The 25509-nt window shown below is 45.8% G+C and overlaps 1 protein-coding gene across 1 annotated transcript; it reads left to right on the top strand.

Moving 5' to 3' along the window:
* The first annotated feature begins 213 nt into the window (after positions 1 to 213).
* On the top strand, positions 214 to 23746 carry CERS2 (ceramide synthase 2). Its single transcript, XM_077257912.1, has 11 exons — positions 214 to 386; positions 17583 to 17756; positions 18483 to 18600; positions 18875 to 18993; positions 19241 to 19298; positions 21003 to 21053; positions 21137 to 21229; positions 21344 to 21472; positions 21783 to 21889; positions 22056 to 22209; positions 22900 to 23746. The coding sequence occupies exons 2-11, from the start codon at positions 17584 to 17586 to the stop codon at positions 23029 to 23031; spliced, it is 1134 nt and encodes a 377-aa protein (XP_077114027.1). The 5' UTR covers positions 214 to 386; position 17583; the 3' UTR covers positions 23032 to 23746.
* The last annotated feature ends 1763 nt before the right edge of the window (positions 23747 to 25509 follow it).

Genomic DNA, 25509 nt, shown 5'->3' with positions numbered 1-25509 from the left:
TTTGCCGCCCGTCCAGCGCTTACATACAGACGTGAGAAAACTAACAATTAAAATACCCATTTGTTAACCTAAAGAGGAGCCAGAGAGCAGTGACGCTGGTGCGGCTATCGCAGTGTGTGAACAGCGGGTTAGCAGTGCTGTCAGTAGCCATGCTGCGGCTCCTCTCCTCGGGAGCCCGTGTCAGTGACGGCGGGAGGAGGCCCGGGATGGAGGGGAGTGGACTCTCTGGGAGGAAGAGGAGTCGCCGGCCCTTCCTCTCATAGGATTTGCAGCCAGGGGTGGGGTGAACGGCAACGTCAGAAGCAGTGAACTCCCGGGGAGAGCGGTGACCTGCGCTCCCTTCTCCCCCAACACCTCGGACCCGGCACCGCGCTGCCCCCACACAGGTACGTGCCGCCGCTGTCAGTCACTTCTTCCCACAACTCTCGGCACATGCTGCCCACTGGGAGCACAGCGCGGTCTGCACAGTACGGGCAGCTCCCGGGACTGACAGCACTACACAAGGTGGCCGCAACACTAAGCTTAAGCGACCAATCAGATCGCGGCTTCTAGCGAGAGTAGTAGCAGCTGTTATCTGATTGGTTACTATGAGCACCTCTTTGCTTTGTGAACCAATCCTGTTACAGCTGTTATTTTTTGCAAAAAAAAAAAAAAAAAATTGGATTGGTTGTGATGGTCACCTTTGTAAAGTGCTGCAACCAATGAAATTAACAGTTCTTATCGTTTTGCTAAGATCTGATTGGTTGCTATGACAGCTTTGATAGTTTATCAGAACTATAAGCAGAGCTCTGATTGGCTGCTATGGGAGACTACTCGCTCTTCCTGCACAGGTGACAGCAGGAATGTCTGGTTTCTTGGTGACGGTGTCTTTTGTGTGGCATTTTCACCTCACAATGGTTGCCCTGGTAATTGGTATTGGTAATTGGTATTTTGGGAACAGCTTGGTTGTGTGTTTAGTACAGATTTTCAAGGGGTTGGACAATCCCTTTAAGGCATCTGAATTGGATGGCTTTGGACCCCACTTGTGAGAGCCTCAATAGAGGTGGCCTGCGGTGTAGCCCGTAGTATTCATTGGGGTCCCAGCAGTGCGAGGAGGCAGTGGTGGTCCTGGCTGTCAGATGGACCCTCTAATAGGACTTATGGGGCCCTCACCTGTCAGTGAAAGGTGCGGCACAAGGGTTAATAACTATTGTGAGTGCTCTGGGCAGGTCAGCACTGTGGGGGCTTCCTTTTAGAATGTTTGTATGAGGGTGGGTTTCCTTGTGTTGTTAGAAGCTGCGGGGGTCCCTGCTGGACGGGAAGCTACAGGGTATAATGTTCTGGCTGGGGAGCGATCTGGACTGATACTGGGGTGGTCCTTGGTGTGGGTCACAGTCAGGGGAACATTGGGGTATCCGCAGGTCAGGTATGGGGGGTATGGAGCGGGCTCAGGAGCTGCACCTGCTCCACACCCTGGGGGCACCTCCTGTGTTGCCTCTTAGGGTAGGTGACATGGCCGCTGGGGCTCCACGACATCTCGGTGGTCCTATGCCGGGGACTCGGAAGTCATTGTTATTTTTACCATACATTTTTCTTTTTGTTATCTAAGTTCCCCTTGTGATTGGACGTGACCCGTTATCACTACAGTCATAGGTTTCTGTATCTGGCTATGTGTGATAACGGCTTTTTTTAATCACTGAATACTGTTTCGCTGCCACGTACATGAGCGCCGCACTGTTTGTATTCAAAGATGGCCCCGATATATCGCAGCGCTAAGGAATTACAGTTTATGGCACAGACAATCAGTTTCACACTAACAAAAAATGTTAAAAAAAGTGTAACACCTTTTTACCCGTACAAAAAGTGGCTTATCTGGTATTGCCCCATCTGTAAAAATCCAATCTATGAAAATATAAAATGACTCCATACGTTAAACATTTTAAAGGGGAAAAAGTCAAAACGGCTGTTTTGGGGGTCAACGCACTTTTCTAAAAAAAAAAAAAGAATTTAATAAGGAATCTTATGTTTACTATTTAAAAATGTCTGCTCAAATTTATTTATTTATTTTTCTTTTTTTCAAGAGCAGATCCTGAAACCAAACATTCCTATCAAAAGGTTGCAAAAAAAAAAAAAAAAAAAATGCTTCATAATAAAAAAAACCAAACAGGCGAGTTTTGTAGTAAAATCTGCTGCAGGAAATACTTGTTTCTTGAACTGTTCCAGAGCCGTAGGGTGTGTTCACACTGAAGTTATTTTTTGTTGAGCTTTTTGGAGCAAATTCTCTAACTCTTCAATCGAAATTGATTTGTTTTTAATCTCCTTGTTATTTATTCTGTGAAAACTCTGCAAAAACCCCTTGGTGTACAGACATGTTTTAGGGTAAAATTAGCTGTGACCGTTTTCATGCTAAGTTGACGGCTGCGAATGTTATGTCCTTCACACCGCTCCGATAGGGGGAGATCCCATCCAAAATGCTTGCTCTGTACCCACGATCTGCGTATACGACTCGTGTCAGTAACAATAGACGGTTCTGGGTGAGCCTGTAATCACATTGTGGGGGGCGGGATTAGTGGGCTTTAGAAAGGACCAGAGTGCGCCGTAGATTGACCGCAGTGATTGGCGCTGACACTGTGACCTGTGCTGGCCCCTTCCATACAATAGCATCCAACAATGGAGATAACAATACGTCACATGTCTGGAAAGCCATAGAGGGGTTGTAAAGTATCAGAAATTAACATGGCTGCTTTGATCCAGAAACAGTGCCAGAACTGCCCACAGGTCGTGTCTGGTATTGCAACTTAGCCTCATTTACTGGTGGAGTTGCAGTACCAGACACAACCTGGAAACAGATGTGGTGCTGTTCATGGAAGCAGCCAGGGATTTTCACTGTTAGGCCGGGGTCACACTATCAGTATTTGGTCAGTATTTTACATCAGTATTTGTAGCCAAAACCAGGGGTGGGGGATAAATACAGAAGTGGTGCATATGTTTCTATTATACTTTTCCTCTGATTGTTACACTCCTGGTTTTGGCTACAAATCCTGATCTAAAATACTGACCAAATCCTGATAGTGTGACCCCAGCCTAAGAGACGACTAACCTCCCTTCCCCCTACTTTATATTGGCAAATCGAGGGATGACCTTGAGGCTCGTAGTTATTAATTTACCATGGGCACATTAATGCACTGACGGGGGGAATGGGGATTCTGCTTCTCTTCCCATCTCCATCACCGTATATTCCAAATAATGTGTGTATTCTATACAATGTGTGTGTGGCGGGTATATCGTGTGTGTGTGTGTGTGTGATGTGTATATTCTGTACAGTGTGTGGTGGGTATGTTGTGTGTGTGTGTGTGTGTGTGTATTCTGTACAATGTGTGTGGCGGGTATGTCGCGTGTGTGTGTGTGTGTATGTGTATATTCTGTACAGTATGTGGTGGGTATGTTGTGTGTGTATTCTGTACAATGTGTGTGTGGCGGGTATGTTGTGTGTGTGTGTAATGTGTATATTCTGTACAGTGTGTGGTGGGTATATCGTGTGTGTATTCTGTACAATGTGTGTGTGTGTGGTGGGTATGTCGTGTGTGTAATGTGTATATTCTGTGCAGTATGTGTGGTGGGTATTCTGTACAGTGTGTGTGTGTGGTGGGTATGTCATGTGTGTGGTGGGTATGTCATGTGTGTGGTGGGTATGTTGTGTGTGTAATGTGCACGGTGGCGCAGTGGATAGCACTGCAGCCTTGCAGTGCTGGAGTCCTGGGTTCTAATCCCACTCAGGACAACATCTGCAAAGAGTTTGTATGTTCTCTCCGTGTTTGTGTGGGTTTCCTCCGGGTACTCCGGTTTCCTCCCACATTCCAAAGACATACGGATAGGGAATTTAGATTGTGAGCCCCATCGGGGACAGTGATGATAATGTGTGCAACCTGTAAAGCGCTGCGGAATATGTTAGCGCTATATAAAAATAAAGATTATTATTATTCTGTGCAGTATGTGTGGTGGGTATTCTGTACAGTGTGTGTGTGTGTGTTTGTGGTGGGTATGTCGTGTGTGTATTCTGTACAGTGTGTGTGTGTGTGTGTGGTGGGTATGTCGTGTGTGTGTGTGTGTATAATGTGTGCATTCTGTACTGTGTGTGGTGGGTATGTCGTGCATGTATTCTGTAGTGTGTGTGTGTGTGGTGGGTATGTCGTGTGTGTAATGTGTATATTCTGTGCAGTATGTGTGGTGGGTATTCTGTACAGTGTGTGTGTGTGTGTGTGTGTGTGTGTGTGTGTTTGTTTGTGTATAATGTGTGCATTCTGTACTGTGTGTGGTGGGTATGTCGTGTGTGTATTCTGTACAGTGTGTGTGTGGTGGGTATGTCGTGTGTGTGTGTGTGTGTGTGTATGTGTGCGCTGGGTATGTCGTGTGTGTATAATGTACAGTATTTTTGGTGGGTATGTCTTGTGTGTATTCTGTACAATGTGTGTGGTGGGTATGTCGTGTGTGTTATGTACAGTATGTGTGCTGGGTATGTTGTGTGTGTGTGTGTGTGTGTGTGTGTAACGTGTATATTCTGTACAGTGTGTGTGTGTGGTGGGTATGTCGTGTGTGTGTGTGTGTGTGTGTATAATGTGTGCATTCTGTACTGTGTGTGTATAATGGGTGTACTGTGTGTGGTGGGTATGTCGTGTGTGTGTGTGTGTGTAATGTGTATATTCTGTACAGTATGTGTGGTGGGTATTCTGTACAGTGTGTGTGGTGGGTATGTCGTCTGTGTGTGTGTGTGCTGTACAGTATTTGTGGTGGGTATGTCGTGCATGTATTCTGTAGTGTGTGTGTGTGTGTGTGTGTGTGTGTGTGTGTGTGGTGGGTATATCGTGTGTATAATTTGTGTATTCTGTACAGTATGTGTGGTGGTTATGTCGTGTGCTGTACCATGTTGCCTCCATACGTGGCTCCATCTCCCTGTCATGTGGCCCGTGTTTTCGCTTTGGGTTCAGTCAGCAGGTGGTTAATCCTGCAGTGTTGGGGAGGGCGCTGTAGTTATGGAGGGCAGTAAACATTTGCATTGTTGGGATTGATGGTTCCGGTTAGGTAAATAGGCACGGGGCGGTGGGGAAGAGCGATGTGTGGCCCCGGATTTCCATACCGCCCTGTAGTAATAGGCAAATTCAAGCTGCACTGTATCTTTTCTGCTGTCCCGGCTGTGTACTGTACACACCGAGCTGGAAATTTCCACCGGCCGAGGCGGGAATGTTGGTGAACATTGGTACTGCTATAATCCGAGTGATGCTTAAAGGGGAACTCCACCTAGCATCCCATCGTTATTATTACGGGACCTGTTATTCAACACGTACGGGGCCCCCAATTCTGTAGGCAAAGAAGGATTGAGCGTGTGGTTTTCCGCATGCCCGATCCTTTTCTTCCTGGGGACCGTTGTCCCATGTCGCACCCATTTGGTTTGTGCCTTTTCCTTGTGGTTTGTTTAAATATCTCTATTTCATAAGGCAGCTATCGCCACTAGATGGCACACTTTCCTCTTGTGGAGAGCTGATTTGCATATCTTCTTCCCAGGAATCTCTGCAGTTGGCTAGGCAGGTACTGTGTAAGCATGGCCGCACATACTGCAGCTGGTCGGTGAGTACTTTGGAGAAAGATGGATGCCACATTTTGTTTTAGTCATCCTGCAAAGATCACCATAGTCAGCCTCGCCCCAGCCTGACATGGCTGATAACAGAGACCAATAGCATTTGCTCTGCTGGAAAATATAGTCAGTGCAGATTGCATGGAGGAAATGGCGTGAATAATGCAATTCCTAGAAGAGCGCTCGCTTCCTACAGGCTCGGTGCACCCTCAGGTCACCCGGCCGTGCCGTGATGTCAGCGCTGTCACCCTGGTACATGTGCTCCCGATGACTCAGTTTTGCTTGATGACACGCTGCGATTGCACAATACGATACAAGACACTCACACTCGTGTACGGCACACAGAGACGCTTCCCAAATGTCACAGTGTGGGTTTAGTCCTTTATCATCCCTAATGTGACTGGAGGATAGAATACATACTAACTTTGGGATGGGGGTCTCAGATCCCATGCAACCAGCCGTCTTTGCAAGTATTGGTTAATACAGGGTGGGCCATGTATATGGATACACCTAAATAAAATGGGAATGGTTGGTGATATCAACTTCCTGTTTGTGGCACGTTAGTATATGGGAGGGGGAAAACTTTTCAAGATGGGTGGTGACCATGGCGGCCATTTTGAAGTCAGCCATTTTGGATCCAACTTTATTTTTTCCAATGGGAGGAGGGTCATGTGACACATCAAACTTATTGAGAATTTCACAAGAAAAACAATGGTGTGCTTGGTTTTAACATAACTTTACTCTTTCATGAGTTATTTACAAGTTTCTCTTTGTTTACAGCCATTGACATGTCGCAGAGGTTAGCAGGTGAGGAGCGGATAGAAATTGTGATGATGTCTGGTGAACGCAGTACCCGGGTCATTGCAGCAGATTTCAATGCAAGACACCCTACACAAGAAAACTGTCACCATTCCCATGTTATTTAGGTGTATCCATATATATGGCCCACCCAAAAAAGTTTGCCTCATCACTGAACATAATGTTCTGTGTAAACTGAGGGTCTTGTTCCAATTTTTATTTTGCCCATTCTGCAAATTCATCGCTCCGATCTGGGTAATCCCCGATGAGATGCTGCAGCAGCCGGATTTTGTAAGGGTGCCATTTGTGAGTAGCTAATATCCGCCAAAGGGATGTTCGACTGATGCCATATCGGTGTGCTGAATGGGCAGAATAGGCAAAATAAAAATTGGAACAGGACCCTCATGGCGGCCGACTTCAAAATGGCTGCCATGGTCACCACCCATCTTGAAAAGTTTTCCCCCTCCCATATACTCATGTGCCACAAGTAGGAAGTTGATATCACCAACCATTCCCATTTTATTTAGGTGTATACATGGCCCACCCGGTAGGTTTGCATGCAATGCCAAGCCAAAGATGTTGGTGGTCCCCCAGGGTGGGGACCCCGAATCAGGTAACTTGTTACTACTACTACTACTACTACTACTACTACTACTACTACTACTACAACAATGATTAAACTTTTGGCAAGACTAGTCAACCACCCATATGTATCAGGGTGTCCCAAATTTTGTCAAGTTTCAAGGTCAAGAGGGATTGGGCAGCTGGTTTTCAACATGTCCAATCCTTTAATCTCAAGGAAAAATGGGCAGAGACATCAAGCAGTTGTCTTAACACATGTACGGCCAACTGATCTGAGCGTACATCTATACAGTGGCTTTCAAAAGTACAACACACACACTTTTGTGACACAAAGAACAAATAGGACAAAATAACTGAAAACTTGTGCGCATCACTATTCGCCCCCTAAAGTCAATATTCTGCAGAGCCTCCTTTTTGTGGCAGCTACAGCTCCCAGTCCCTTTGGATAAGTCTCTATGAGCTTTCCACATTGCCACTTGGATTTTTACCCATTTCTAAAGGCAAAACTGCTCCATCTCCTTCAAATTAGACGTTTTCCTCTGGTGAACAGCAATCTTCAAGTCTGACCACAGGTTCTCAATTGGATTAAGGTCTGGGCTGTGTATAGGCCACTCCAAAATATTTACACGTTTCCCCTTAAACCAGTCGAGTGTTGCTTTGGGTCATTGTCTTGTTGGAAGGTGAACCGCCGACCTAGTCTCAAATCACTGACAGACTGAAACAGGTTTTGCTCAAGAATATCCCTGTTTTTCACATCATCCATCTTCCCCCTCGGACCATTTTCCCTGTCATTGCTGCTGTAAAACATCCCCACAACCTGATGCTGCCACCACGTTTCACTGTGGGGATGGTGTTCTTTGAGTGATGAGCTGTGTTGGTTTGACGCCAGACATAGCATTCACTGTGGTCACCAAAACTTCAATTTTGGTCTCATTTGACCACAGCACTTTCCTCCATACATTTGGGGGGGGGGGGGGTCCCACTTGTCTTTTGGCAAACTCAAGATGAGCCTTACATCTTTTTATGTGTAAGTAAAGGCTTTTTCTGGCCTCTCTTCCATAAAGGCTACCTCTATGGAATGTACGCCTTATGGTGGTCATAGACAGATACTCCAGTCTCTGCTTGGGAAATCTGCAGCTCCTCATGGTTACATTTGGTCTCTGTGCTGCCTCTCTGATTAATGTCCTCTTTGCCCAGGCTGAGAGTTTTGGTGGGCAGGCCTTTCTTGGCAGGTTTGTTGTGGTACCATGACTTGTACATCTCAACACCTTTGTCCCTGACTTGTTAGGAGATCTACTTGGTGTTCATGGTGTTTGGAGATATTCTTGGTCTCCATGGTATTCTTTGGTGATTTCCTTGGTCTTCATGGTGGTGTTTGGAGATCTCCTTGGGCTTCGTGGTAACATAGTTATCAAGGTCGAAAAAATACATTTGTCCAACCAGTTCAGCCTATACTCCGTCAGAATAAATCCCCAGATCTACGTCCTTCTAAAGAACCTAATAACTGATAGGTGTTGTTTGGAGATCTCCTTGGTCTTCATGGTGTTTGGAGATATCCTTAGGGTACCGTCACACAGTGCCATTTTCATCGCTACGACGGCACGATCCGTGACGTCGCAGCGTCGTATGATTATCGCTCCAGCGTCGTAGACTGCGGTCACACTTTGCAATCACGGCGCTGGAGCGATGCCGAAGTCCCCGGGTAACCAGGGTAAACATCGGGTTACTAAGCGCAGGGCCGCGCTTAGTAACCCGATGTTTACCCTGGTTACCAGCGTAAACGTAAAAAAAACAAACAGTACATACTCACATTCCGGTGTCTGTCCCCCGGCGTTCTGCTTCTCTGCACTGTGTAAGCACCATAGCCGGAAAGCAGAGCGGTGACGTCACCGCGTCACCGCTGTGCTCGCTTTCCGGCCGGCAGGCGCTCACAGTGCAGAGAAGCTGAGACGCCGGGGGACGGACACCGGAATGTGAGTATGTACTGTTTGTTTTTTTTACGTTTACGCTGGTAACCAGGGTAAACATCGGGTTACTAAGCGCGGCCCTGCGCTTAGTTACCCGATGTTTACCCTGGTTACAAGCGAACACATCGCTGGATCGCTGTCACACACAACGATCCAGCGATGACAGCGGGAGATCCAGCGACGAAAGAAAGTTCCAAACGATCTGCTACGACGTACGATTCTCAGCAGGGTCCCTGATCGCTGCTGCGTGTCAGACACTGCGATATCGTAACGATATCGCTAGAACGTCACGAATCGTACCATCGTAGCGATGAAAATTTCACTGTGTGACGGTACCCTTAGTCTTCATGGTGTTTGGTTAGTGGTGCCTCTTGTTAATGGTGTTGCAGCCTCTGTGGCCTTTTCAGAAAAGGTAAAGTGTATATTCTGACAGACATAAGACACTTAGATTGCACACAGGGGGACGTCCTGTCACTAAGCATGGGACTTATGAAGGGAATTGCTTGCGCCAGAAATTTGTAGGGACCAGAGCAAAAGGGTTGAATACATATGCACATGCCAATTTTTAGTTTTGATACCATAAATTTAATATATGCCTAGATTTCTCTCACTTCACCAACTTACACTATTTAGTGCTGATGCATCACACACACGTCAGATTCCACAAATATTTACACACAGGTTGTAATGTAATAAAATAGGTAAAAAGCCAAGGGGGTGAATAGTTTCACACGTCACTGTTTATGGGGATAGTGAGGTTGCATGGCCAGCCTAATTCTTTAAAGATATGGCCACTTTATTTATTTTAGTTATTTTTGCTTTAGCTGTTTCTTAGTAATATTTTATTTTTGTGAGACGAGTTGTAATTTTGACAAAGTTCTTTATTTTACCAAGTAATGTCCTGAAAAAATGGGAACAAAATTCCAATGGTGCAGCTTTCAAAAAAGTGGAAAAAAATCGTCAATTGTCTCTTCTTTTTGTGTTGTTCTTTTATACCAATTGAGTGGGGGGGTTTTTGTCTTTTTTTTTTTTTTTTTTTATTTAGCTCTGACAATTGCGTATGCAACGATGCCAAATATGTTCATTTTTATTTCTTGGAATTTTCTACTTGCAGAGCGGTTTAAACTTTTTTTTTTTATTATTTTTTACTTTTATGTTGTTTATAAAGTTTGTCATTTTTACATTTTATTTCTTTAGATATATATTTTTTATTAGTCTTTTTAGTGGACATGATCCTGCGATCACTTTTTTTATACAGTTGCACGTCAGACTTTACAGCCTCCTATGTCACCCAGTGTTTGCCTTGTAGCCGCCGGGCTATTGTTCTGTCAGGTATCTTTAACCATTTGTGTTGCTCACTTTTCGGCACTGATGTGATAAATCGTGCCCCCCCCCTCCCGGCTTCTCCATATTGTGCAGGTCTCCCCTGACAGCCGCCCACAGCACGGCGCGTGCTAATTAATCCGATGCACCTGCCCCAACGCACAGAAACATTGTGTCTTCTCTGCAATTAGGCCATCCATAGGGACGTGGCATCTGCAGCTAAATCCTCCCCGTCATTAATTAATTAATCTTTCCATGGTGCTACCTGCACGCCCAGTTACTGACATCTTGTTTGACTGAATTCAATGGAGCCAAGCTGCGATACCAGATGCAGCCAGTGGACAAAGGTGGTGCTGGTCTTGGAAGATGGTGGCCATGTGTTTCTAGTGCCGGATAACCCACTTCTGCCACTTGCTGTACTATTGGATCAAGGTGATGATTAACTGCTGGGAACAGAGACATTTCTGTTCATGGCTGCTCAATCCCTGATATCGGTGCCTTAAACGGTTAGGCAGGGCCAGGGCTCCAAATGCCTGCCCAGATGTTGGCGTTACTGTAACTGGACTGGTCCATAGAGTATAGGGGATGTGTTATACGGTGAACACTGCCACAGCTGAGATCTTGCCGTTTTTATCTACTTTCTCACCACCCAGAAAAAAAAAATAAGACCAAAGTCTATTGGCAGCATTCCGGGACCTCACTGCTGGAGCAGTCAGATCTGACAACATTGTAGGAGAGACTGTTGGTAATGAACGTGGGGGTGGTGTCCGATCAGGCAGGACTGTACGAGAGCCTGGTGGTAATGAGCTGGGGTAGGGGGAAGTGGTGTCCGATCAGGCAGGACTGTACGAGAGCCTGGTGGGGATATCGGATCAGGTAGGACTGTAGGAGAGCCTGGTGGTAATGAGCACGGGGGATTTCAGATCAGGAAGGGCTGTACAAGAGCCTGGTGGTAATGAGCTGGGGTAGGGGGAAGTGGTGTCCGATCAGGCAGGACTGTACAAGAGCCTGGTGGTAATGAGCTGGCGTAGGGGGAAGTGGTGTCCGATCAGGCAGGACTGTAGGAGAGCCTGGTGGGGATATCGGATCAGGTAGGACTGTAGGAGAGCCTGGTGGTAATGAGCATGGGGGATATCAGATCAGGAAGGGCTGTAGGAGAGCCTGATGGTAATGAGCGTGGGGTGGTGAGGAGGTGGTATCAGATCAGGCAGGACTGTACAAGAGCCTGGTGGTAATGAGCTGGGGTAGGGGGAAGTGGTGTCCGATCAGGCAGGACTGTACAAGAGCCTGGTGGTAATGCGCTGGGGTAGGGGGAAGTGGTGTCCGATCAGGCAGGACTGTACGAGAGCCTGGTGGGGATATCGGATCAGGTAGGACTGTAGGAGAGCCTGGTGGTAATGAGCACGGGGGATATCAGATCAGGAAGGGCTGTACAAGAGCCTGGTGGTAATGAGCTGGGGTAGGGGGAAGTGGTGTCCGATCAGGCAGGACTGTACAAGAGCCTGGTGGTAATGAGCTGGCGTAGGGGGAAGTGGTGTCCGATCAGGCAGGACTGTAGGAGAGCCTGGTGGGGATATCGGATCAGGTAGGACTGTAGGAGAGCCTGGTGGTAATGAGCATGGGGGATATCAGATCAGGAAGGGCTGTAGGAGAGCCTGATGGTAATGAGCGTGGGGTGGTGAGGAGGTGGTATCAGATCAGGCAGGACTGTACAAGAGCCTGGTGGTAATGAGCTGGGGTAGGGGGAAGTGGTGTCAGATCAGGTAGGCCTGTAGGAGAGCCTGGTGGTAATGAGCGTGGGGGATATCAGATCAGGTAGGACTGTAGGAGAGCCTGGTGGTAATGAGCACGGGGATATCAGATCAGGCAGGCCTGTAGGAAAACTTGGCAATAATCAGTGTAGGAGGAGGAGGTATCAGATCTGGCAGGACTGTAGGAGAGCCTGGTGGGGATATCGGATCAGGTAGGATTGTAGGAGAGCCTGGTGGTAATGAGCATGGGAGATATCGGATCAGGTAGGACTGTAGGAGAGCCTGGTGGTAATGAGCATGGGAGATATCGGATCAGGTAGGACTGTAGGAGAGCCTGGTGGTAATGAGCATGGGAGATATCGGATCAGGTAGGACTGTAGGAGAGCCTGGTGGTAATGAGCACGGGGGATATCAGATCAGGAAGGGCTGTAGGAGAGCCTGATGGTAATGAGCGTGGGGGGTGAGGAGGTGGTATCAGATCAGGCAGGACTGTACGAGAGCCTGGTGGTAATGAGCTGGGGTAGGGGGAAGTGGTGTCAGATCAGGTAGGATTGTAGGAGAGCCTGGTGGTAATGAGCGCGGGGGATATCAGATCAGGCAGGCCTGTAGGAAAACTATATATAATAATGTGTGGGGGGAGGAGGTATCATCAGGTAGGACTGTAGGAGAGCCTGGTGGTAATGAGCACAGGGGATATCGGATCAGATAGGACTGTAGGAGAGCCTGGTGGTAATGAGCAAGGGGGATATCAGATCAGGCAGGCCTGTAGGAAAACTTGGCAGTAATGAGTGTGGTGGGAGGAGGAGGTATCAGATTAGGCAGGCCTGTAGGAGAGCCTGGTGGTAATGAGCATTGGGGGAGGGTCAGATCAGGCAGCAGAGTAGTGGGTGGGGGTATGAAACTGGGCAGACCTGCACTAGAGCGGGACGGGGGTAACAGTTTCTGACAAGGGCATCCTAGTTCCAATCAAAAACTTGCTATGGGACTGTGGCTTTTCTTGTTTTGAGAAAAAAATGTGAATTCGTAGATTCTCACAACATATTGTAGAAGAAGCCTAGAGTAGCAAAACTGCAGTTGCCTAATGCAGGTCCTGGGGGTGGAGTCTCACACTTGGCTTCTGCTTGGCAGTTACAGTAGTGGTTTAATTGTTGCCTAATGCAGGTGCTGGGGGTGGCGCCTGACACGGCTTCTGCTTGGCGGTTACAGAAACAGTTAGGTTTTGATATATGTGGGGGGTTTTTTGTTTGTTTTTTTTTTAAAAATCAGTTTTATATGCGTAGATGCTGTTTTTGGCCACATCCCCTGCAGACCAAACGGTGGTCTCTACAACCGTTGGCCCAGACTTACTAAGGTGCCTGTGACAGGTCTGATATCTGCTGGTGTGTTCTGCCCTTTGCTGGTCCTTGTGGATCTGTCCTCCATTCATGTAATGATGATCTCCACCAAATGTTTACATTTGTGTTTTCATGTAGACCCAACTGCCTTGATGACTGAGATAAGTGAAACGCCAACCCCCTTCTTAAAGGGGTTTATAAACTACTGCCATTAAAGGATTTACTAATTAACCCTTTCATCTGCGTCCGCTGAGGCCCCACTTCACAGCTTGTAGCACAGGCCTGCTTCCTACAACTAAAGAGGTGTAGACGTCACTGCCTGGGGCCGAAATAACCTGTCACCGCAGCAGAGAAAGCGCAAAAGCAAATTCAACTGCTTGCCCGAAATGCCACCAACACTGAGCAATCAGTTGGGCCGCGTTCTGAAAGGAGTGGTCTCTCTAATGAAGCAGGCGCTTCGTCCACCTGGAGCATCCAGTTTACTATATTTTGCGCAATGTTAAGTCTCCTTTTTTTTGGGGGGGGGGGGGGAAGGGGGAGGCACGAAGATCCATTGTCACCAGGTGACAGTTGTACAGCAGACAAAGCGCTCCGACACGGAAAAAAGACTCCAAGGTGTTTGCTAATGATCAAGGAACAGCTATAAGGTTACACGGCGGAGTCACATGAATCGGCGGAGGTGTTGTGTTCATTAGCTCAAGGCCGTCTCGACTCAACAACGTATTCTCTTAAAGGGGAGCTCTATCTTCTCAGATTGTGCCCCCCCTATAGTCTCCAAGGGGTTAAGCCATTATGGGCTTGCTAGCGCTTGGTATTTAATGATTCCTATCCATTTTATTGGCTTCCTTAGAGCAAGCAAGGTCTCAGTGACCGCCAGCCTGTGGTCATGTGACTCATGTCCTCTACATTAAAGGAGCAGTAATGTCAATATTTTACAAGTCATAATAATAAAAAAGTATATATATATATATATATATATATATATATATATAATATACCGTTCAAAAGTTTAGGGTCACCCAGACAATTTTGTGTTTTCAATGAAAAATCATACTTTTATTAATCAAATGAGTTGAAAATCTAGTCCAGACATTGACAAGGTTCGAAAAAAAGATTTTTATGAAATAGTAATTTTCTCCTTCAAACTTTGTGTTCATCAAAGAATGCTCCCTTTGCAGCAATTACAGCATTGCAGACCTTTGGCATTCTAGCAGTTAATTTGCTGAGGTAATCTGGAGAAATTTCACCCCGTGCTTCCAGAAGCCCCTCCCATACGTTGGTTTGGCTTGATGGGCACTTTTTGCGTACCATACAGTCAAGCTGCTCCCACAACAGCTCAATGGGGTTGAGATCTGGTGACTGTGCTGGCCACTCCATTACAGGTATAATACCAGCTGCCTGCTTCTTCCCTAAATAGTTCTTGCATAATTTGGAGGTGTGCTTTGGATCATTGTCCTGTTGTAGGATGAAATTGGCTCCAATCAAGCGCTGTCCACAGGGTATGGCCTGGCGTTGCAAAATGGAGTGATAGCCTTCCTTATTCAAAATCCCTTTTACCTTGTACAAATCTCCCACTTAACCAGCACCAAAGCAACCCCAGACCATCACATTACCTCCACCATGCTTGACAGATGGCGTCAGGCACTCTTACAGCATCTTTTCAGTTGTTCTGCGTCTCCCAAATGTTCTTCTGTGTGATCTAAACACATCAAACTTGGATTCGTCTGTCCATAACACTTTTTTCCAATCGTCCTCTGTCCAATGTCTGTGTTCTTTTGCCCATATTAATCTTTTCCTTTTATTAGCCAGTCTCAGATATGGCTTTTTCTTTGTCACTCTGCCCTGAAGGCCAGCATCCAGTCGCCTCTTCACTGTAGATGTTGACATTGGCGTTTTGCGTGTACTATTCAATGAAGCTGCCAGTTGAGGACCTGTGAGGCGTCGATTTCTCAAACTACAGACTCTAATGTACTTGTCTTGCTGCTCAGTTGTACAGCGGGGCCTCCCACTTCTCTTTCTACTCTGGTTAGAGCCTGTTTGTGCTCTCCTCTGAAGGGAGTAGTACACACCGTTGTAGGAAATCTTCAGTTTCTTGGCAATTTCTCGCCTGGAATAGCCTTCATTTCTAAGAACAAGAATAGACTGTCCAGATTCACATGAAAGTTCTTTTTTTCTGGCCATTTTGAGAGTTTAATGGAACCAACAAATGTAATGCTCCAGATTCTCAACTAGCTCAAAGGAAGGTCAGGTTTATAGGTTCTCTAATCAGCCAAACTGTTTTCAGCTGTGCTAACATACTTGCACAAGGGTTTTCAAGGGTATTCTAACCATCCATTAGCCTTCTTACACAGTTAGCAAACACAAAGTACCATAAGAACACTGGAGTGATGGTTGTTGGAAATGGGCCTCTATACACCCATGAAGATATTGCATTACAAACCAGACGTTTGCAGCTACAATAGTCATTTACCACATTAACAATGTATTGAGTGTATTTCTGAATCATTTAATGTTAGCTTCATTGGAAAAACTGTGCTTTTCTTTCAAAAATAAGGAAATTCTAAGTGACCTTAAACTTTTGAACGGGTGTGTGTGTGTGTGTGTAATTTATTTATTTATTTTTTTTTTGGGGGGGGGGGGGGGGGGGAGTAGTGGAAATACACTTCTTTTCCCTCTAAGTCAGACTTAGAAAGCTGCATGGAAGTAGCTGTCCAAGACGGACCAGGTGGATGATACACACTAAACCTGCACAAGGACAGGTCAACCCATTTCTGGCTGATAGAGATATATACTAATTGCAGTGCCACTCTTGTGCACAGGCTACGTATGGTATTGCATTCAAAAACTTGTGGCTGGGCTGCAGTACGTGACACATCCTATGGACATAAGTGGCGCTGTTGAGAAACCAGCCATTTGAACAACAAACCCCAACTCCTCCTCCTTTTAATTTTTTTTCCTCCTCATTGGCAATCAGAGGTGCAAGCGTGCCCCTGTAAAAGCGAATTGAGAGGGGAATGCTGTGACCTCTGCTGTCACAGTAGAGACCAGACTGGGCCCTGGTTTTCATGATGGATTCAGGTCCCAGGGTCCATTAATGTGTTTATGCGAAATATGCCTTTAAGAGGTTTTTCCCCATTTTCATAGGTGGACATTATCAGATACTGAGTGTAAAAACAAACAACTTTGCAATATTCTGCTTATTAAAAATTTTCAGCCGTTTACATCTTATTGCCTAGGAGACCGACCACCACTGCTGTCAAGCTCGTATAAGCACTGCACTGAAGCTGGCCGAAATTAGTAGGTGCCAGAGATCTTAGCCAGCTTCACAATAGTTCTTACAAGCTCATTAGAAAATGGCTAGTAAGCACTGCACATTTTAAGATGTCTAGCAGCGGTGGTCGGTCTCCAAGGCAACGAGCTGTAAACCAAAGTGTTAGTATCTCCAGAATGGTTGAAAATTTTAATAAGCACCAAATTGAAAAATTGCTTGGATTCACATGTAGTATCCACAAATACCCATTTATGAAGGTGGACATGCTCCTTTTAAAGCCTTAAGCTGTGTGCCATCTTGGCATTTTAGAATGGCCTGAGCTGACCTCCTGGTGAAGCTGCTGATCCTCATGAAGCTTAGATGAAGCTTTGCATAAATTTACAAATGGAAACAGATTGCAGGCAAATAAATTCCCCCCCCCCTTGGCAAATGGAACCTGCAAAACCTGGATGCGCGACTCGGCCGACTCGTCAGATCAGTGATGCATGTGCAGACATCTCCAGAGTGGCTTCCAGCCGGTGCTCTCCAAGGGCGTCAGCCATTATACAGAAAGAAGCTGCGCTGCCTCTCCTACTTGGTTTTAATCAAATCTTAAAGGGATTGTGCATTATTTATTGCTAGACCCCCGCCATTTCTCTGCACCGCAGTCGGTGTTCCTTAATCGCCTCTCTTCTGGCTCAATCGGTAAATGACCTCTGCAGCTAATCGGTGGCAGCTGATTAGCTGCAGTGGTTGTGTGACTTCCTCTGCAAGAAGAGGAAGTGAGGAGACTAGTTGTCCGTGCCTGGAGTTTTCTGTTCTAATACTTCCTACAGCTGAGGCTTTGCTACACTGTGTCCTCTGAGCTAAAGATGTCAGATTCTGGTATTGTAATACCTCTGCTACCTGTGCCCGAGTATCGGCCTCATCAGAAGTCAACATTTCTAACAACGCCTCTATTCCCTACAGGATGCTGCAAACTGCTTACGACTACTTCTGGTGGCACCGACTCTGGCTTCCGAAGAACCTGACGTGGACGGACCTGGAAGACCAGGATGGCCGGGTGTACGCCAAAGCTTCCGACTTGTACATCTCCATCCCTCTCGCTTTCCTCTTCCTTATAGTACGGTACATCTTTGAAATGTAAGTATATCTGTGTTTTCCCTGTGATGAAACTTGGGGAGATTGAGCAGCAGGGTCGCTCAGTGGTTAGCACTGCGGCCTTGCAGCGCTGGAGTCCTGGGTTCTAATCCCACCTTGGACAACATCTGCAAAGAGTTTGTATGTTCTCTCTGTGTTTACGTGGGTTTCCTCCGGGCACTCTGGTTTCCTCCCACATTCCAAAGACATACTGATAGGGAATTTAGATTGTGAGCCCCATCGGGGACAGCGATGATAATGTGTGCAAACTGTAAAGCGCTGGGGAATATGTTAGCGCTAAATAAAAATTATTATTATAATCATGTCGATCAGATCGTTGGCTCTTGGGGACATCTAGTGGTCAAGAGTGGTACTGCACATAAAAGTAAAAAAATTCTACGATCCATGTTTTTTAGGGTTTTTATTTTATTTTTTTTTACTTCTGATTACAGCATCCGACTTTAAAATTTAATCTTGGCTTATCCAAACATATAATGGTATGAACATCAATAATTATTTCTGGAACCCTCTTTTTGCCCCATTCAGACATCGATGTGATAGTGTTCCTTTAATTAGTTATATTTATTTTTATTATTTCTGCTCTGTGGTCAGCTGTTCGCCTCGTGCTTTGCACTGCAGCTCTGCTCCTTCACATGTATGCAGGCCGGAGCTGAGCATATCCCTGGCCTGTGTCTTGTATGTGAATTTCCCCTGTGATATGTCTTGCAGTTACGTGGCCTCCCCATTCGCCAAGGTACTGGGCGTGAAGGACAAGGTGAAGCTGCGGGCGGCCCATAATCCGGTCCTGGAGTCCTTCTATAAAAGCTGCTCTAAACATCCCAAACAGGTGTGATGTCACTTTGGGAGTGGGGCCGGGGGAGGATGATGTCACCATTGGGGTGGGATTCGGGTCCAGTGTGTCTGTGATTTCACCATAGGCAGTGAGTTTTAAAGGTCAAGTGTGAAGTCCCTTTGGCTAAAAGGTTTGGGGCTTTAGCTGGGACGCCCTACTTACGGGTGGGGGCTTTGGCTGGGACGGGTGGGGGCTTTGGCACTCATACAGTTCCAGCAGGTAATCATGTGTTATGAATCATCGCATTATAAAACTCTATTCCTAACAGGGAGATCTGGAAAACTTGTCAAGGGCAAGTAAAATCACTGTACGCCAGGTGGAGAGATGGTTCCGCCGGAGGAGAAACCAGGACCGGCCGAGCCTACAGAAGAAGTTCCGGGAGGCCAGGTACATGCTGATCAGGTCTACAGCGCCACCTATCAAATCAGATGGAGTAACTGCAGCACCATATTCCAGCCGTCATAATGGAAGACTGAATGGGAAATGTCAAAGTAGTGCGGCGATATTCCAGATCATGGGCAGTCCCCATACCATAGCTAAAAGGGGTGGTACTTTATAAAGATTTGGGTTTTTTTAGGGGTATTTTTGTATTCTTATTCTCAGCCAACCAGAGGTCTGCCTTTTATTTTCACAGTTGGAGATTCACCTATTATCTTCTTGCTTTCATTGCTGGCATTACCGTCCTCATAGACGTGAGTACTCCGTGTACTGTACTACGTTACTGTGTTCAGGCACCTCATCCAAAAACTGTGCTCGTTGCTTCTCTTGCTGACTTTATTTTAATGGGTGACCTTTTGTGTGTGTGTAACTGCTCAAAAAAAATAAAGGGAACACAAACAACAGATTATGACTCCAAGTAAATCAAACTTCTGTGAAATCAAACTGTCCACTTAGGAAGCAACACTGTTTGACAATCAATTTCACATGCTGTTGTGCAAATGGCATAGACAACAGATGGGAATTATTGGCAATTATCAAGACAGACTCAATAAAGGAGTGGTTCTGCAGGTGGGGACCACAGACCACATCTCAGTACCAATGCTTTCTGGCTGATGTTTTGGTCACTTTTGGTTGTGCTTTCACACTCGTGGTAGCATGAGACGGACTCTACAACCCACACAAGTGGCTCAGGTAGTGCAGCTCATCCAGGATTGGCACATCAATGCGAGCTGTGGAAAGGTTTGCTGTGTCTGTCATTGTAGTGTCCAGAGGCTGAAGGCGCTACCAGGAGACAGGCCAGTACACAAGCAGACGTGGAGGGGGCCGTAGGAGGGCAACAACCCAGCAGCAGGACCGCTACCTCAGCCTTTGTGCAAGGAGGAACAGGAGGAGCACTGCCAGAGCCCTGCAAAATGACCTCCAGCAGGCCACAAATGTGCATGTGTCTGCACAAATAGTTAGAAACCGACTCCATGAGGATGGTCTGAGTGCCTGACGTCCACAGATGGGGGTTGTGCTCACAGCCCAACACCGTGCAGGACGCTTGGCATTTGTCACAGAACACCAGGATTGGTAAATTCGCCACTGGCACCCTGTGCTCTTCACAGATGAAAGCAGGTTCACACTGAGCACATATGACAGAGTCTGGAGACGCCATGGAGAGCGATCTGCCTGCAACATCCTTCAGCATGACCAGTTTGGCAGTGGGTCAGTAATGGTGTGGGGTGGTATTTCTTTGGAGTGCCGCACAGCCCTCCATGTACTCACCAGAGGTAGCCTGACTGCCATTAGGTAACGAGATGAGATCCTCAGACTCCTTGTGAGACCATATGCAGGTGCGGTTGGCCCTGGGTTCCTCCTAATGCAGGACAATGCCAGACCTCATGTGGCTGGAGTGTGTCAGCAGTTCCTGCAAGATGAAGGCATTGAAGCTATGGACTGGCCCGCCCCTTCCCCAGACCTGAATCCGATTGAGGACCATGTCTTGCACCATCCACCAAAGTCACGTTGCACCAGACTGTCCAGGACTTGGCGGATGCTTTAGTCCAGGTCTGGGAGGAGATCCCTCAGGAGACCATCTGCCGCCTCATCAGGAGCATGCCCAGGCTTTGTAGGGAGGTCATACAGGCACGTGGAGGCCACACTCACTCCTTGTCTTGAGGCATTTCCACTGAAGTTGGATCAGCCTGTAGCTTCAGTTTCCACTTTGATTTTGAGCATCATTCCAACTCCAGACCTCCGTGGGATATTAGTTGTGCTTTACGTTGATAATTTTTAGGTTTTATTGTTCTCAACACATTCCACTATGTAATGAATAAAGATTTACAAGTGGAATATTTCATTCAGTAATATCTAGGATGTGGGATTTTAGTGTTCCCTTTATTTTTTTTGAGCAGTGTATATATGTGTAATATAAGAAGCATATGAATTTTAATCTCTTTTTAACTTTTATGCAGAAACCCTGGTTTCAGGATCTGCGAGAGGTCTGGAAGGATTTCCCTAAGCAGGTAATTCCCATACTGGCGGCTCAGACGTTTAATTGAGTCCTCAGCTCTTGCATGTTCTGCTCACTATCTCTCTCCTCCTTCAGACTATGATCCTATCGCAGTACTGGTACTACATGATTTCACTGGGCTTTTACTGGTCTCTACTCTTCAGAGTGGCGTTTGATGTCAAACGGAAGGTTGGTATTGATCTCAGCTACTGTCATCAGGGGCAAAATTCTGAATTGTGAATGGAGTGTAAGATGCATACTGGAGATTACCCAATCCTCTTTTATATATTTTTTCTCCTCCAGGACTTTCAAGAGCAGATCATCCACCACGTGGCCACTATCGTGCTAATCAGCTTCTCGTGGTGTGCCAACTACATCCGCGTGGGTACTTTGGTATTGGTCATTCATGACGCCTCTGATTTTTTCCTAGAGGTAAGCGCTTTTAATATATGTAGCAGTTCTGAAGGCTCAGTTAGTACCATAAACACTTGGCCAACAACTGGAAAGGACACTCAGGGGTGGAGCTTTGTGAAGAGGCCGATTGGCTGAGAGAAGCTCCACCCAAGTATCCTCTTCAGGTAGATGTCCGGCACAGTGGACAGTCTACTCATTGAATTGCACTCTGCCCGTAAAGCAGTAGACCTATTCACAGCCATGGTTTTTGAAGGACCACCAATGCAGAGGATGTGTTAAAAGTCAGAAACTTGACTGAGGTTGTGTTTTGTTTTTTCTCATTAAACAGTCTGCTAAGATGTTTAACTATGCTGGCTGGAAGGAGACCTGTAACAACTTGTTTGTGGTCTTCGCCTTTGTCTTCATCGTCACAAGGATCATCATCTTTCCTTTCTGGTAAGTGGCTGAGGCCATTAGAATGCTCATTATCCCACCATTTCTTTCTTCAGCGCTGTTTACTGGCACAAGCTGATTAGCAGCAGTCCCTGACAACTTTTGACTCCTTTTCATTTCTTGTCCAGATGTTGTCAGACTTTTCTTTTTTTTATCCCATCTTTTGCAGGATCCTACATTGCACCTGGGTTTACCCTGTAGAGATTTACCCACCCTTCTTTGGTTACTACTTTTTCAATGTCATGCTGTGGGTACTACAATGTCTGCACATATTCTGGGCTTACCTTATCCTGGGCATGGCCCATAAATTTCTTACTGGCAAGGTAAGACACACTCTGTCAATTTTTCCACAAAAACAAATAAGAATCGGTCATCAGGTTTTACTTCAGTGTTAAATAGATTTTAGACTTTTGAGGCTGGTGTACTTACTTTGATAATCCATCTAAATACACTAATGTTAAAGGATTGCTCTTAACTTCCTAAATGATTTAAATACAAGCAATTTTCTTCCATTTTTTAGATTGCCTGTTGTTTGAGACCAACCACTGCTGCGAGACAGCACAACATATGCAGTGCTTACAAACCATTTTACTATTAAACTTATAAGCACTATTTTGAAACTGGTCAGGATTGCTGGAGTGACTTGTCGCCCCATCCCTATCCATTTCAGCACAGTGATCACAGGCTAGACAGTAGCGGTGGTCTCTTTCCTAGGCAACTAGCTAGAAACGCAAGCATTAATAACTCAAGACATCAAATTTTAATAAGCAGTAACTTGCTAAATTTTTTACAAGCTCTGTCAAAAAATGCCATTTTGGAAAATTAACACTTTAAAGGGGCAGCTTTAAATGTATTCCAGCAGGCCCTCTATTGGCTACTCCAGCACCATGCTGTTTAACATCCTAGTAAGGACGAGGACCCATGTGGCCTGGTAGCCAGCCTGCGCTCTAGTTTGACCCTACACAGAGCTGTTCTCTTGTCCATGAGATTAACTTTAACTTGTTTTCTAATAGCTGGAGCAAGACGAGAGAAGCGACAAAGATGAAACTGACATTCCAGATGAAGACGAAGAAGAACCCACCAAGAATGGGGTGGTATCCAATGGTCATTCACTGCAAAACAACAACCATCACAAGGTGGAATGAGGGCCCAATACCGACTCTCTTCCCTCTCACACTACTGATAGCTACCTTGCCAACATCTCAGACTTTCCTCACTAACCACGGGAGGTGATAAGTGGAGCCTCTACACTGGACATTTTTATAAAAAAAACTTCTACATTGATCTCTAAATCTGTTCTCACCGATTACTGTGTATGAAGCCTGTTTCCCATTGCTGCCTGGATCGGAGGGACTGGTTCCTTACCGATGTATGTTCCAGAGATGACTTTCTTCTTTTTTGGCCTGGAGAATGAGAGTTGATGACCTGGAGGACTGCAGTGATGGCATTTATTTTTGTCTTTCCCGTCGTCCTGAGTTTTGATGCCCAGCTCCCTGGGTTGAACCACTGTCTTGCCTGACCGATGAGGACGGTTTGTTTCTTACCTAGGCGCCATGATTCGCCATGTTGACAATCTACTGTGAATACTGCACCTTCTCCATGTTGGATGATCGCCGCCCGCTGTCTGGAATTCGTCGTATCGCGGTAGCGGATGTATTTATAACACTAGTTTTGATTCTCTCTTCTGTCGGAACCACAAGTTGCCTTATTTTCCACAGAGACCTTGGATTTTTCTCTGTACAGTCAATTTTAAACCTTGAGGGTGTATCCTGATGCCATTACCTTTTACATACTCACTGGCTGGCCGTCTGACGGCAGCCAGCTTTCTAGTGGACTAATAAAATGAAATGTGATAAATGAGACCCATGATGTCTGGGGAAAAATTGCTGGGCTGCGATTAGGTCATGTAATCAGTAGATCAGTTTCTAGTAACATTCCCCTTAAACCAGGTTTTGTTTTTGGATTTTCTATCTCATGATCTTACACTAAACAAGTAACCTTGCTCTTCTCACACTGGGGCTATTTCTTACTATCTTTTCAGCATACTCCTTATCAGTCAGGGTTACAATGATGTCACAGCTTCTCCTCCCTTCACAATGACACTTGCACACGCTCATTAAATGCATCTTTGCTAAACAGAGTGGCACTCAATTAGCACTGCCATGTATGAATTTACTGAAGTAGTCTTGAATAACCCATGTTGACCAGTGTGAAAGTGTGCAAGCTTTCTAAAAGTACATTCTATATACATTAATTCAGATTGTCTGACACATTTCCTTTTGTGAGGCGGGATCTTGGACTGAGCTATAGGATAACTACAGTTGTGGCCAAAAGTATTAACACCCCTGCATTGCTGTCAGATAACTCAGTTTCTTCCTGAAAATGATTGCAAACACAAATTCTTTGGTATTATCTTCATTTAATTTGTCTTAAATGAAAAAACACAAAAAGAATTGTCCTAAAACCAAATTGGATATAATTCCACACCAAACATAAAAAAAGGGGTGGACAAAAGTATTGGCACTGTTCGAAAAATCATGTGATGCTTCTCTAATTTGTGTAATTAACAGCACCTGTAACTTACCTGTGGCACCTAACAGGTGTTGGCAATAGCTAAATCACAATTGCAGCCAGTTGACATGGATTAAAGTTGACTCAACCTCTGTCCTGTGTCCTTGTGTGTACCACATTGAGCATGGAGAAAAGAAAGAAGACCAAAGAACTGTCTGAAGACTTGAGAAACCAAATTGTGAGGAAGCATGAACAATCTCAAGGCTACACGTCCATCTCCAAAGACCTGAATGTTCCTGTGTCTACCGTGCGCAGTGTCATCAAGAAGTTTAAAGCCCATGGCACTGTGGCTAACCTCCCTAGATGTGGACGGAAAAGAAAAATTGACAAGAGATTTCAACGCAAGATTGTGCGGATATTGGATAAAGAACCTCGACTAACATCCAAACAAGTTCAAGCTGCCCTGCAGTCCGAGGGTACAACAGTGTCAACCCTTACTATCCGTCGGCATCTGAATGAAAAGGGACTGCATGGTAGGAGACCCAGGAAGACCCCACTTCTTACCACGAGACATAAAAAAGCCAGGCTGGAGTTTGCCAAAACTTACCTGAAAAAGCCTAAAACGTTTTGGAAGAATGTTCTCTGGTCAGATGAGACAAAAGTAGAGCTTTTTGGGCAAAGGCATCAACACAGAGTTTACAGGAGAAAAAAAGAGGCACTCCAAGAAAAGAACACGGTCCCTACAGTCAAACATGGCGGAGGTTCCCTGATGTTTTGGGGTTGCTCTGCTGCCTCTGGACTGCTTGATCGTGTGGATGGCATTATGAAGGTCATGGGTCTTCCAGCAGAACAATGACCCAAAACACACTTCAAAAAGCACTAGAAAATGGTTTGAGAGAAAGCACTGGAGACTTCTAAGGTGGCCAGCAATGAGTCCAGACCTGAATCCCATAGAACACCTGTTGAGAGATCTAAAAATGGCAGTTTGGAGAAGGCACCCTTCAAATATCAGGGACCTGGAGCAGTTTGCCAAAGAAGAATGGTCTAAAATTCCAGCAGAGCATTGTAAGAAACTCATTGATGGTTACCAGAAGCGGTTGGTCACAGTTATT

This window comes from Ranitomeya variabilis, chromosome 1, assembly GCF_051348905.1.
Source record: "Ranitomeya variabilis isolate aRanVar5 chromosome 1, aRanVar5.hap1, whole genome shotgun sequence".
Classification (NCBI taxonomy): Eukaryota; Metazoa; Chordata; class Amphibia; order Anura; family Dendrobatidae; genus Ranitomeya; species Ranitomeya variabilis.
This window is presented reverse-complemented; position numbering and strand designations above follow the sequence as displayed.